General features: G+C 49.0%; 1 protein-coding gene across 1 annotated transcript; it reads right to left on the minus strand.

Annotated features, from left to right (window-relative positions):
* Positions 1-6,824: 6,824 nt before the first annotated feature.
* Positions 6,825-13,804, minus strand: LOC134015846 (uncharacterized). The gene is made up of 2 exons (XM_062455363.1): positions 12,114-13,804; positions 6,825-7,444 (listed from the first exon to the last, which is right to left on the minus strand). The coding sequence occupies exons 1-2, from the start codon at positions 12,688-12,690 to the stop codon at positions 7,209-7,211; spliced, it is 813 nt and encodes a 270-aa protein (XP_062311347.1). The 5' UTR covers positions 12,691-13,804; the 3' UTR covers positions 6,825-7,208.
* Positions 13,805-15,316: the final 1,512 nt, after the last annotated feature.

The following is a 15,316-nucleotide window of genomic DNA, read 5'->3' on the forward strand; positions in this document are numbered from 1 at the left end:
CTTGGCTTTGGACACACACACAAACACACACCCTCACACTCACACACACCTCACACACACACACACACAAACACACACCCTCACACACACACACTCAGCCTCACACAAACACACTCAGCCTCACACACACACACTCAGCCTCACACACACACACACACACCCCTCACACACACACCACACACACACACCCTCACACACACCACACTCAGCCTCACACAACACACTCAGCCCACACACCACACTCAGCCTCACACACACACCTCACACTCACCCTCACACACACCACACACCTCACACACACACACACACACACACCCTCACACACACACACTCAGCCTCACACACACACTCAGCCTCACACACACACACTCAGCCTCACACACACACACACACACCCTCACACACACACACACACACACCCTCACACACACACACACAGCCTCACACAAACCACTCAGCCTCACACCCACACACTCAGCCTCACACACACACACCCTCACCACACACACCCTCACACAACACACCCTCACACACACCTCACCACACACACACACACACACCTCACACACACTCAGCCTCACACAAACACACTCAGCCTCACACACACACACTCAGCCTCACACACACACACACACACCCTCACACACACACACACACACACACCTCACCACACACACTCAGCCTCACACAAACACACTCAGCCTCACACACACACACTCAGCCCTCACACACACACACACACCCCACACACACACCCTCTCACACACACACACACACCCTCACACACACACCCTCTCACACACACACACTCACACACACACACACACACACACACACACCCTCACACACACACCCTCACACACACACCCTCACACACACACCCTCACACACACACACACACACACACACCCTCACACACACACCCTCACACACACACACCCTCACACACACACAACACACACACACACTGGTAGCTTTGAGAGGGGTTTCAGATCTCTGTACCCTAACCCCTGTGTCATTGCTTAACTGTGTGTGTGTGTGCTGTTTCTTCAGATTGAACATGCTATGGGGACAAAATGCTACTGCTGCTGCACTACTAGACACAGGAAGCTATCACGTGTGTGTGTGTGTGTGTGTGTGTGTGTGTGTGTGTGTGTGTGTGTGTGTGTCCGCGGCACGCCAGTTACTGTTTCAGCGATTTTAAAGAGAGGGATAAAATTGAAAACTAAAAATCTCTCTCCTCACCTGAAACCTAAGGGCTCAGGAACCAATCACAGCTTTCTGGGTGTGTGTTGTAGTGGAAGACATATTGTCAGCATGCTAGTTATTCAAACTGAACACACACAGACACGCACACACGCACACAGGAGCACCTATCTCATTCCAGAGGTGTGTGTATGTGTGATGACCTGTATAAAACCATCTCTCTTCTGCTCTCTCTAAGCCTATTCTACTAGCAACAATATACGTCTGTGTGTAGTTCTGTGTGTGTGTGTGTGTGTGTAAGTATGTATGTATGCGTGTGTGTGTTGTTCTGTGTGTGTGTGTGTGTTAGTATGTATGTATGTGTTTTTATGTAAATATGCATATATGTACCAATGTGTGAGTGTGAGTGTGCATGTGTAGACCCAGCTGTGGGTCGTTATACAGGCTAATTAGATTTACCCTGAAGCTAGGCAACAAGACCATCAGGTGACAGGGGAGAGAGAGAGGGGGAGAAATGGGGAGAGAGGGGGGGGAGGGAGTGAGAGGAACAGGGGAGAGAGAGAGGGGGGTGAGAGAGAAATTGATAAAGAGATGGAGAGAGATAGAGAGGGGGGAAGAGAGGGGGAGAAATGGTGAATATATTTTCTTCGAACAGCATTGAGCAGAAGTCTGCTAGCTGTTTATGAAAATTCAAATACACACACATATAACCCCCCCTCAGACACACACACTTACATGAGGCTTTGACAGCCTAATAACTTGCCATGTCAGAGAAAATGACTCTGAATACAGATAATCAGACAGTTAATACTAAGTGCACTGTAGAACACTAAACGCCTTCACAACCCTTCTCTCATACACACACTCACACACACATTTAGATAAACACACACGAACACACACTTACACAAACACACACACAACAGACATACAGACATACCACACCGGCAGACACACTGAACAAGGTATCCTTGCGTGTGTGTGTGTGTGTAGAAGTGAATGTGAAGGCTGAATAATGTTGCAGGCCTAAAGGGACTGACATTTAGAGACTAAAATCCCACTGCTCCCCCCCACACACACACAGAGACATCTACATGTATATTCAGAAACATACACACAAGACCCCCAGACACACAAACATGCATAACAAGGTTTTCTGTGGTAGTAATGCCCACTACATTGAATGTGTGTTGTGAGAGAGCGAGAAGGAGAGTGAGAGTGAGTGAGTGTGTGTGTGAGAGAGAGAGTAAGAGAGAGAGAGAGAGAGAGGAGTGTGTGTGGTGTGTGTGTGTGTTGTGTGTGTGTGTGTGTGTGTGTGTGTGTGTGTGTGTGTGTGTGTGTGAGAGAGAGAGAGAGAGAGAGAGGAGAGAGAGAGAGAGAGAGAGAGAGAGAGAGAGAGAGAGAGAATGTGTGTGTGCATGGCATGTCCATGTGTGTGTGTGAGAGAGTGAGAGAGAGTGTGTATGAGAGAGAGAGAGAGACAGAGAGAGAGACAGAGACAGAGAGAGAGAGAGAGAGAGAGAGAGAGAGAGAGAGAGAGAGAGAGAGAGAGAGAGAGAGAGAGAGAGTGAAAGAGAGAGTGTCATTAATTCTCTCTTCTTGGTTGATTTCATTTAATCTCAATTGTTTCCTTTTTGTTGTCTTTTCTCTCCGTTCCTCAAATGAAAACGAACTCCCAGAGAGAGACAAACACACACACATCACACACACACACAGTCACTTCACATATTAATAAACCCTACATGTGTGTGTGTGTGTGTGTGTGTGTGTGTGTGGTGTGTGTGTGTGGTGTGTGTGTGTGTACAGGGGTGTGTGTGTACCTGTATACGTGTGTGTGTGTTTAACAAGATGAGACAATGGCCCAATGAAGTGTGTGTTAGCTTCAACTACAGACAGTATGTGTGTGTGTCTGTGTGCCTGCTGTTTAAAGCATCATCAGACAGACTGGACACTGTGAACCAGATGATACTGATCATCACATGTTAGTGTGTCATCACGTCATAGCTGCGGTCACCTAGCTTTCATATCATTGATTTACTCTATTTTATTATGTCATGCTATCACCTCCTCCTCTCCTCTCCTCTTCTCCCCTCATCTAGTAGGTCTAACTCTATGAACCTGAGGGTTGTAATAAGACATCACTTTACCTACGACACACACACACTGACAGCCCTGGGCTTTGTCCAACACACTGACACACACACAATCACACACTGACACACACACAATCACACACTGACACACACACATACACTGACACATACTGACACAAGCCCTGGGCTTTGTCCAACACACACACACAATCACACTCGTACATACAACACATGCAAGCACAGCCACATTCACACACTCTGACATAGCCCTGGGTCCTATCCAAGACACACACCACACACACACCCTCTGTAGCAGGAGCCAAGACTCTGCTGGGCACCTCTTCAGAGACCCACCTCTCGCTCACATCAAACTAGTAGACTAAACTCTGCACACACACACACTCTCACACACCCACACACGCACACACTCACACACACACACACAGACTCACACACACTCACACACAAAACCTCCTAGATAAGATCAAAAGAACTGTGGCTAAATCTACTGCTCGTAATAAATCACGACACACACACACAAGCACACACCTGTGGCAGATCAAAGTGGGTCTGGAGAGCAGACACCTGCAACAGGCGTCTCCTCCAGAAACCCACTCGTCATCTCATCCCCCTCTCCTCTGCTGTCATCCCTCCATGCTGTCATCCCTCCTCTGCTGTCATCCCTCCATGCTGTCATCCCTCCATGCTGTCATCCTTCCATGGCTGTCATCCTTCTCTGCTGTCATCCCTCCATGCTGTCATCCCTCCATGCTGTCATCCCTCCATGCTGTCATCCTTCCATGCTGTCATCCTTCCATGCTGTCATCCTCCATGCTGTCATCCCTACTCTGCTGTCATCCCTCCATGCTGTCATCCCTCCATGCTGTCATCCCTCCATGCTGTCATCCCTCCTCTGCTGTCATCCCTCCATGCTGTCATCCCTCCATGCTGTCATCCTTCCATGCTGTCATCCTTCCTCTGCTGTCATCCCTCCATGCTGTCATCCCTCCATGCTGTCTCCTTCCTCTGCTGTCATCCCTCCATGCTGTCATCCCTCTATGCTGTCATCCCTACTCTGCTGTCATCCCTCCATGCTGTCATCCTTCCATGCTGTCATCCCTCCTCTGCTGTCATCCCTCATGCTGTCATCCCTCCTCTGCTGTCATCCTTCCATGCTGTCATCCCTCCATGCTGTCATCCCTCCATGCTGTCATCCCTCCATGCTGTCATCCCTCCTCTGCTGTCATCCCTCCATGCTGTCATCCCTCCATGCTGTCATCCTTCCATGCTGTCATCCTTCCTCTGCTGTCATCCCTCCATGCTGTCATCCCTCCATGCTGTCATCCTTCTCTGCTGTCATCCCTCCATGCTGTCATCCTCCATGCTGTCATCCTTCCATGCTGTCATCCCTCCATGCTGTCATCCTTCCATGCTGTCATCCTTCCATGCTGTCATCCCTCCATGCTGTCATCCCTACTCTGCTGTCATCCCTCCATGCTGTCATCCCTCCATGCTGTCATCCCTCCCATGCTGTCATCCTTCCTCTGCTGTCATCCCTCCATGCTGTCATCCTTCCATGCTGTCATCCTTCCATGCTGTCATCCCTACTCTGCTGTCATCCCTCCATGCTGTCATCCCTCCATGCTGTCATCTTCCATGCTGTCATCCTACTCTGCTGTCATCCCTCCATGCTGTCATCCCTCTATGCTGTCATCCTACTCTGCTGTCATCCCTCCATGCTGTCATCCTTCCATGCTGTCATCCCTCCTCTGCTGTCATCCCTCCATGCTGTCATCCCTCCTCTGCTGTCATCCTTCCATGCTGTCATCCTCCATGCTGTCATCCCTCCATGCTGTCATCCCTCTATGCCTCCTCCTCTCCACTCTGGTCTGGATTCAACATGCAAACATCTCATTCAAATACCCAGCCCATAGTCAAACCATTATCAAGGAGCGAGAGAGGAATAGAGAGACAGCGAGACAGAGAAACAGAGGAGGGCGGGAGGGGTGGGGGTAACATGTGGGGGGGAGGGGAGGGGTAACAGGTGGCCATTTCATCTCTGATGACAGATGTGACACCGTGCCCTGACAGCTTCTGATTGGCTGACTGAGGACACACAGCAGCTCGGTCAGCTTAATGGGAAAACACATGTAGTAATGACCTGCTTTATGTGTGTGTTCCCTCTGTGTGTGTCTCTATGTGTGTCTGTGTGTGCGTGTGTCGACACACATACAGGCCAATCAGTGTTGAGTTCAGATGAGAGGTGCATTGTTGATGTGTTTTGATATGGTGTGTGTGGTACAGGCTGGAACAGAGCATGATGAAGGGTTAGGTGTGTTCCACTGTTCCCACTGTAGCGCTGGGTAACAGGACAGTCTGCTGGGTATTAGTCTGAACACCAGAACATCTGGTCACCGTAACTTAACCCCTGTCACGAGCAACATTGTGTGAGTGTGTGAGAGGCTGTATGTGTATGAGACTGAATACAGGACACTGGAAGGCCAACGGCCTTCAAGAGCTGAATGAGTCAACTCCCACAATGCTTTGCGGTAGGGGTGACCTAGTACACAGACAGGGAGGAAGGGGGGGGAAGGGGGCTAGAGGAGAAGGACATAGAGAGTAATAGGAGAGAGTGAAATAAAAGGTTTGGTAGAGTAAGGGAGCGATCAAAGAAGGCAGAGAGAGAGAGACCAGTAGGAAGAGGACAGAGAGAGACCAGTAGAGAGAGAGACCAGTAGAGAAAGAGGAGAGAGAGAGACACCCCAGTAGAGGAAGAGGAGAGAGAGAGAGAGAGAGAGAGAGAGAGAGAGAGAGAGAGAGAGAGAGAGAGAGAGAGAGAGAGAGAGAGAGAGAGAGAGAGAGAGAGAGAGAGAGAGAGAGAGAGAGAGAGAGAGAGAGAGAGAGAGAGAGAGAGAGAGAGAGAGAGAGAGAGAGAGAGAGAGAGGTAGAAAGAGAGGCTTCTGTTTATGGATGGGTTCATATTTCAAAGCACTGCATGTTTCTATGGGACCACACCCTGTACACACAGTGAGACTAGCAGGAAACACACACACACATTCTCACACACACAAGCCTCTCCACACACACCTCCACAGGATTGGCGTGTGGAGGAGCAGAGTTAGCAGAGCAGCACCTGTAGTAAGACATCCACACTATCAACCACCATCATAACCACAGCTGGGATCCTCACCTGGAAACACAACCAGTCACAAACTACACTCTCTCCACCTTTGGTTCCCATAAAGCACCACTGCCCTTTGATGATGGTGAGTGGCTTCACTGTGCAGAAATATCCCCTCCCCCCCCTCTCCTCCCCCCCCCCCCCCTCTCCTCCCCTCTCCTCTCCTCTTCTGTGCTCTCTTCTCTCAATCGCAATCAAAGAACATTCAGCCAACCAAATCAAGTCAAATAAAACTTTATTTGTATAGCTCTTTTTACAAGCCAGGACACAATGAGCTTCACAGATCAACATCAACCTCCTGTTGTTTACTGTACAGAGAGAGTGTCCAACAGTGACACACACAAACCTTACACACCTGACACACACCTGACACAGGGGAGACAAGCCCCCAGTGTCACGCCAACTGAGGTGGACAGGTCACCTCGTAACTACCCACATGTCTGTCTTATTCAGCAGGCTGGTATTAAAAAAGAACCTTTTCATAAACTGCCTTGGGACACACTTAATCCCAAATGCCAATCTACAAAGATTAGATTTGAATATTTTCAATCAGAAATACAGAGCTTCTTATCTTGACAAGTGTCATGATCTGTTTGGTCTGTTTTCCATCCTGATTGTCTCATTGAAAACATCAGATGGGGAGATGATCAGAAACAGTAACAACATCAATAGAAGGTCTTATTATAACTATAAGAAAGAACACAGTAAATAAGTCACAAGTAACATCTTCAGCACTTTTCGCTCCAACCCTCCTCCTCCTCTTCCTGGTCAGTGCTGGTGGTGAAGGTGGTGGTGGAAGAAGTGGTGAAGGTGCTGGTGATGAAGGTGGTGGTGGAAGAAGTGGTGAAGGTGCTGGTGATGAAGGTGGTGGTGGCAGCAGTGGTGAAGGTGGTGGTGATGAAGGTGATGCAGGGCTCAACATTAAGGCTTGTCCGGGACAAGTGGATTTTTTTGTAGGGCAGCGCTGCAAGACCCAGTGAAATGTTATTTACAGTTAGCAAACTAACTTAGGCTAGCATCGCTAACGACATTGGCAAACTCAACTTCGGTAGGCTATCCTCAGTATTTGCAAGGTAGCTAAATTTATACTATATCTAAAATAATTTAGTAGAAGTAGACATAACAATGGATTTTGCCACTAAATGTTGGTGTTAACTTTTTTTTCTACAATTTCCCTTTCTACCCGTCAGAGGCTGATTTAACAAGGGATCCTTTAAAAAGTGTATATACTTTACAGTTGAATATTAGCTGATATTTAACTACGTACATTTAACCGATACAAATGCTGCTAATGCTTGCTAGGTACTCAGCTGCCGACGCTAGCTAACTAACATCAACACAAAAAATTAAAAAATCTAAAATGATCAATCTTTACCCGAACACGTGACTTTTGTGCATGGACAAGTGAAACTTTAATGTACTTGTCCAAAGGACAAGTATCTAAAAAAGTTAATGTGGAGCCCTGTGGTGGTGACGGCAGTAGTGAAGGAGCTGCTAGCAGCAGTACCAGTATGACTGACATGGCCACTCACGCACACACGCGCACACCCACACACACGCACACACGCACGCACACACACGCACACACACACCCGCACACACACGCACACACGCGCACACGCGTACACACACCCGCACACACACACACGCACACACGCACACACGCACACACACACACACGCACGCACACACACGCACACACACACACGCACACACGCGCACACGCGTACACACACACACACACGCACACACGCACACACGCACACACACACACGCACACACGCGCACACGCGTACACACACACACAGATACACACAGATACACAGCTCCATCTGTTTCCACATCAATCATTCCTATGTCTATGAGTGTGTGTACATGTGTGTGTACATGTGTGTGTAAAGAGGAGAGGAGGCAGGTGCACCTGCAACACTCATGTTGTATACACACCACTTCACAGACACAAAGAAACTCCCTCTCTCACTCCCACACACTCAAATACACTCACACACACACATACACACTCACTCACACACTCACACACTCACACACTCACACACACACATAGAGGTGGTTATTTTTCATTAAAGAGACTTGGTGCTGGTGATATCCCCAATAGCAGCCATGTTTACAGCAGCAGAGCAAAGACGCTGGGAGAGGTTACCACACACACACACACACGTGCATGCGCACACACGCACACACAAACACATTAGCCTCAAACACACTCAACCTGTCAGCCGAAACTATGTGCAAACCTAAAATACTAAGTATTAAAAACACCTACACACCACCCATGCAAACACACACACACAGAGTAACACACACACACACACAAACACACACACACACACACCCTTCCACCTGAGAGTCCTGTGAGTGGCCGGGTGCAGGAGAGTGTTCCACTGACAAACAAGAAATAAAAGGAGTCGACCAGGGACATCACTTCCTGTCAGAGCTGAGTACCCTGCTGTCTGTCACACACACACACACCTGAGACCCACGCTCACATACCAACTAGTTTTGCTCTGCTGTGTGTGTATGTGTGTGCCTGTGTGTGTGTGTCGGAGCGTGTGTCAGTGTGTGTGTGGACAGCCAGTGAAGTTAAGGAATGATAATCAGACAGATAATCTGTGAAACAGTGATTAAGCAGATCCCTCCACTCTCACTTCCTGCTTGATGCTGATGAGAGCAAATTAGGTGTGTGTGTGTGCGTGTGTGTGTGCGCGCGTGTGTGTGTGTGTCAGAGCCTACATTCCCCACCAACGTCTTCAACCGTCCAACAAGCTGAATTCTGTTAACGTGGTGTTCAGCGCCCAATCAGCATTGAGCAGTGTTCCTTCTGGCCAATCAGCAGCTGGCGCTAAGGGTCTCCAGCGTTCTAACCACTTCTGGACTTCCTGTCTCTTGCTATGATTTGAAACTGAATTCCAGTGGATGGAGGAAGGAAGGAAGGAAGGAAGGAAGGAAGGAAGGAAGGAAGGAAGGAAGGAAGGAAGGAAGGAAGGAAGGAAGGAAGGAAGGAAGGAAGGAGGGAGGGAGGGAGGGAGGGAGGGTAGTAAGATGCTGCCGTCACTTAAGTCTGAAATGAAAGATGGATGGGTTATTTAAATGTGCTGGCAGAGTGACACAGGCTCGTATAAACGCCACAAGCCCTACAGGAGGGCATCGATTGACCACTGGCTGATGGGGGTAGGGAGGAAAAAGAGAGAGACACAGGAGAGGAGAGGAGGGGAGGAGGGGGAGGGAAGGAGGGAGGAGAGAGACATTAGAGAGGAGAGAGCTGACTGTGTGGATGGTACACCTTTAATATGGAGATGGAGGGAGGGAGAGAAAGAGAGGAGGGATAGATAGACAGAGAGGAAGAGGGATAGACAGACAGGAGTGACAGGGAGGGAAGGTTAAAGAAAGGGAGGGATAGAGAGAGTGGGTGGAGGGATAGAGAGAGGGAGGGAAAGATAGAGAGAGAGATAGAGGGAGGGGTAGGAAGAGAGATGGAGAGAAAGGGAAAGACTGACACAGAGTCCATCCAGCAGTATGATCGATTAAACTGCAGGAGCTTCTGTGTGACCTGCACCTTCTCCTCTCGTCCTTCTCTCCTATCATCCTTTCTCCTCTCATCCTTCTCTCCTATCATCCTTTCTCCTCTCATCCTTCTCTCCTATCATCCTTTCTCCTCTCATCCTTTCTCCTCTCATCCTTCTCTCCTCATTCCTTCTCCTCTCACCACTCTCTCCTCTCACCACTCTCTCCTCTCATCCCTCTCTTCTCATCCTTCTCTCCTCTCATCCCTCTCTTCTCATCCTTCTCTCCTCTCATCCCTCTCTTCTCATCCTTCTCTCCTCTCATCCCTCTCTTCTCATCCTTCTCTCCTCTCACCCCTCCCCTCCTCTCTGCCTTCTCTGTCTCACACATATATCCCAAATGTCTTACACATGCAGCCCTCCCTTTTTATTTTCACACTGACACAGTCACACACACACACTCTCTCTCACACACACACTCTCTCTCACACACACTCTCACACACTCTCTCTCTCTCACTCTCTCTCTCACACACACACTCTCTCACACACACACTCTCACACACTCTCTCTCTCACTCTCTCTCTCACACACACACACACACACACACACACTCTCACACACACACTCTCACACACTCACACTCTCTCACACACCCTTGTCTCAGTCTGGGGTCTATCTGTGACCCTGGAACCTTTTGCCTCCTCACTATTCTGACCTTTCCTCTGCTCTCTGGTCTGCCACTTGCTAGAGGCGACGCACACACAGAGACACACACACACAGAGACACACACACACACACACAGACACACACAGACACAGACACACACACACAGAGACACACACACACAGAGACACACACACACACACAGAGATACACACACACAGACACACACACACACAGAGACACACACACACAGAGACACAGAGACACACACACAGAGACACACACACACAGAGACACACACACAAACACAGAGAGACACACACACAGAGAAAGACACACACACAAAGAGACACACACACACAGAGACACACACAGGCACACACATAGGACGGACTTAGAAACACACACGCAGATATACACACACACACAAAACACGAACACTCACGCACACAGACACACTGACATGGGCACACATGCTGGTGTGAATAGTACGCAGGTATTATTACTCTAGTGTTATTATGGGATGTAGACAGAGACACAGGGAGGGGATGGAGCAGGTCATTGACTAAGAACAGGATTATCCATGTTCTAGCGCTGTATCAAACTAGACACACATACACACACTCCACCCCCACACCATCTTAATCCACGCTAGCTAGACTACACATAATCATAAACAACATTTACATATTCAAATGACCCTGTCTGCAGCCCAGCACTCTGGCCTTCTGTCTGCCTCCCCTCCCTCCCTCCCCTCCTCCATTTCCCTCTGTCCATGTACCTCCCTCCCTGCCCCTCTCTCCCTCCCTCTCCCTCCCTCCTTCTCCCCTCCCCCTTTACCTCTCTCCCCCGTCTTTTCTCTCACCCCTCCCTCCTCTCCCTCTCCTCCTGTTTCTCACTCCCTTCTCTCTCATTCTATTTATCTTCCTTTCTCTTTTGTTCTAGTCCTTTCCTTTCCCTCTGTCTTTACACCTCACCGCATCTCTCTCCCTCTCTCCTCTCTCCTCCTCCCTCCTCTATCCTCATTCTCTCCCTCCCTCTCTAACCTTCTCTCCTTGCCTTTCTCCTCCCTCCATCTCTCCCTCTCCTCCTTCTCTCCCTCCTCCATCTCTCTCCATCCTAGTTCAGTCTGATCAATACAGTGATGTGTCATGGTGTCATCTCACTGTCAAACAACACACACACTCACACACACCCTGACACACAAATTCACACACACACACTCACGCATACACTCACACCATAGGCCCTGTGTGTTACAGCGTTCTGAACTAATTTCTCCACTTTCCCCACAAACACACAACACCTGCAGCCAACGCTTCCTGGAGCACCGGAATGTGCGAGAACCAGACTTTTTTCGAACGTTAGTCACCGAATATAAGCATAGCGTAAGCTCTAGCTCCACCGGGAAGGCGCCGGTGAGCAAATATGAGCAGATGGTCTTACCTTGAGCATTCAACATGTGGCACCCGCTACCGAGGACGAGGACGAGCACGAGCCAACAACTCCTGCTGAGGGTCGTCGCGGTCCCAGGCACCGACCCCGTCCCTCGCCGGTCCCTTGCGGCATATCCAGCCGGCGCTACCCGCCTCTCGAAGGGGTTTCCGTTAGAGAAAGTAGAGCGGGTGTGACCTCCGTCCGTCTTCACACTGGGGAGTTGTTTCATGATAATTCGATGACCAGGCGAATGTCCTTTATTCCGTTCCGGTTGTGCTGTGTTGCTGCCCTGCAGACCTGAGGATCGGATGCACGCGCCACGCCGCTTTGCTGCAACACGGGGCTCTCCGTTAAAGAGGCGCGTTGGAGCTGCTCTCAAGCCCTCCACAACACCGCCGCTCTCCGTGACACCGGTGACAAGTTCTTCGCGTTGACACCCTGGCCCCGGGTGCCAAAACTCCGCGGGCGATGACATTCCGCCCTCAGCAGTCCCCAGTGTTCGGTTCCCCGGTACAACGTTCTCGTAGACACTTTTCCCCACCTCACGGCGTGTGGTTTTATCCCTCCGCTGATATCCCATTTTCATAACGATTGATTCCCGGGAGAGAATTAATACATTTGAGAGAGTGGGATTTGGTCTTATCAGCTTAGAGCCGCTATCGCCCGTAAATCCGCGGTTGTTTTGATGTCTTCACCGGGGATTTGTCTAGCCGATCATTTGGGTGTTTAGTCAGTATTAACTGCTGACAATAAAGCGCATAAATTATCCGCCAGTGCTTGCTTATTGTGTGTGCTTTCAAAACAAAATCAATTCGTTATTGATCCTGTAAATCCCAGGCTTGTTTTCTAGACCCGCCGCAAGTCTGATTCAAGAGTGTTCCTCCGGTAGTCCCTGGATACTGTGTGCCGATATGCGAGCAGAACACAGCCAAGTTAGATATCCTTATTAACTATTAAACAGACGACTATAGCTCGCTTCTCGGTGTGAATTCTGGCTATTGAAAGACACTAACATCAGTGGAAAGCTAACTCTCTCTCTCCCTCTGTCTCCGTCTGGTCGGGTTTCAGCAGAGCGCAAGGCTGGTAAAACTCAATACAAAGAGCTACCAACAGGTTAAAATAGGAAAAACACCGTTTTTCAATTCACTCTATTTCAAGCAAGGACGTGGTTCAATTGATTCGTCGAGCAACATCCGTTAGCTAGGTGAGCCCGGTCCGTCTAAACACACACCGCAACAAAGAGTCACTGCGCCACACTGGCAGACGGAAAATACTGCCTCCTTTTAAGGTTTCAGAGTCCCCGGGTCTGATCCAAATAGTTCTTCGACAAAACAGTGGCGTTTCTTTCCTTTTTGGTCGATTTCATCTTTCTCCCTCAATGTATTAGTTTTTTTCTTTAGCGTAACGTGGTTAACTAGTCAGTACTGAACAACAAGTAGAGCGGCGGTTGGTTTGTGAGCGCTGTGCCCCGGCTCGTGCTACTTGACTCGCGCTCTCCTCCTTTTTGGAACGCTGCGAGCGGTGCAATCTCCCGGGTTTAAGAGGGGCACCTGCCACCTTTCTCTAGACAGAAACGGGTATTTTCTGCTCGGCCTTACTGATATAAAAGTACTCTTAAGAGCTATTGGAGCAAGTTTTCCGGTCAGACTCCGTTGTTCCGTGAGGAGCCCGTTTCTCCTCCGCTGAACCCTCCACACTAAAGTTCCATTCACTCGCCGTTTACCCGCCCCGCTCGTGCTGATTGGTCAAGGCGTTCGCAGTACAGCGGCTCCGTTGTTTAGACAGGCTCCGTGCAGAACGCGGAGAACGGCGCCCCCAATCTGGAACACGCAGTAAATGGTTGGAAAAAGGGAGTAAGACAGAAAGAGAGAGAGAACAGAGAGAGAGAGAGAGAGAGAGAGAGAGAGAGAGAGAGAGAGAGAGAGAGAGAAAGAAAGAACGAGAAAAAGTTGGAGAGAAAGAGTGAAGGAGAGATAGGGAGGGAGATAGAGGCAGAGAGAGGGATATACAGGCAAACAGAGAGAAGGAGGGAGGGAGATCGAGGCAGAGAGAGAGAGAGAGAGAGGGAGAGAGAGGGAGGGAGAGAGAGAGAGGGAGAAAGAGAGAGACTTAAATAAATCACTTACATAAAACTGTTGGAAATATATGTGTAAATATAATTTTTTTACAAAATGGTTATAGAGGAGAAAAGGGAGAAGAGAGGAGGAGAAGAGAAGAAGGGATGTCATCTAGATGAGAAGAGGAGAGGAGATGAGAGGACAAAGTAGGAGAGGAGATGAGAGGACAAAGTAGGAGAAGAGAACAGTAGCTGAGTGGTGAGGAGATGTTGGTCATTAAACGGCACATTAATATTTAAGCCTACAAGAGGATGACCTTATCTTTTACTGTCTTCATAAATCCCTTCAAGACGACCTCACCTCCCTGTCACTCTCTCCTCTCCCCTCATCTCCCCTCCTCTGCTCTCCTCCTCTCCTCCTCTCCTCTCCCCTCATCTCCCCTCCTCTCCTCCTCTCCTCCTCTCCTCTCCTCCTCTCCCCTCATCTCCTCTCCTTTACTCTCACAGGGAGAGAGAGAGACAGATGAGAGAGAGGACAGGTCAGGGTGTGACATCTATGAGCTGGTTTCTGGTGGCTTTACACTTTCTCCTCTCTCTCTCCATCTCTCCTTTAATTCTTTCCTCGTATTCTCCTCTTTTTCACCTCCTCCCGTTCTTCCTCCTCTCTTCCTCCTCCCCTACCCCCTCTCTATTCACTAATCTGTCAAGGGTGCTCTAATTCCGAACCCAATTTACCTCCCAATTACCTGTGCATCCAATACAATTACCTTTGCTTCCAGGACCCTCTCAATATGTCTACAGCGACACACACACACACACACATAAACACACACACTTTTACCGCCATTTAAAAAAGGTAAGCTAAGTGTAAGTGACGCTAGCAAAGCTAGCTACCTAGCGTTTGCAATGTGCCTCTGTACCAAAACTCTTCAGAAATCTCTTCCCCCATTACTCAAAGAGATTTACCTAGTATTAGCTATGTAACATATTATGTTTCAGGGCATTAGTTTCAGTTGCTTGCCAGATTTTGTTTGTGATAACAAGCCAGGCCACATAAAGCAATGTAGCTAATGATGAATATAAAGTTATGTTCCATCAACGTTTACTCATGGCAGCTGCATACCATTCCCAACTTCATAATGTTAAGTTAAATGCT

Source organism: Osmerus eperlanus, unplaced genomic scaffold (assembly GCF_963692335.1).
Source record: "Osmerus eperlanus unplaced genomic scaffold, fOsmEpe2.1 SCAFFOLD_381, whole genome shotgun sequence".
In the NCBI taxonomy this organism is placed as follows: domain Eukaryota; kingdom Metazoa; phylum Chordata; class Actinopteri; order Osmeriformes; family Osmeridae; genus Osmerus; species Osmerus eperlanus.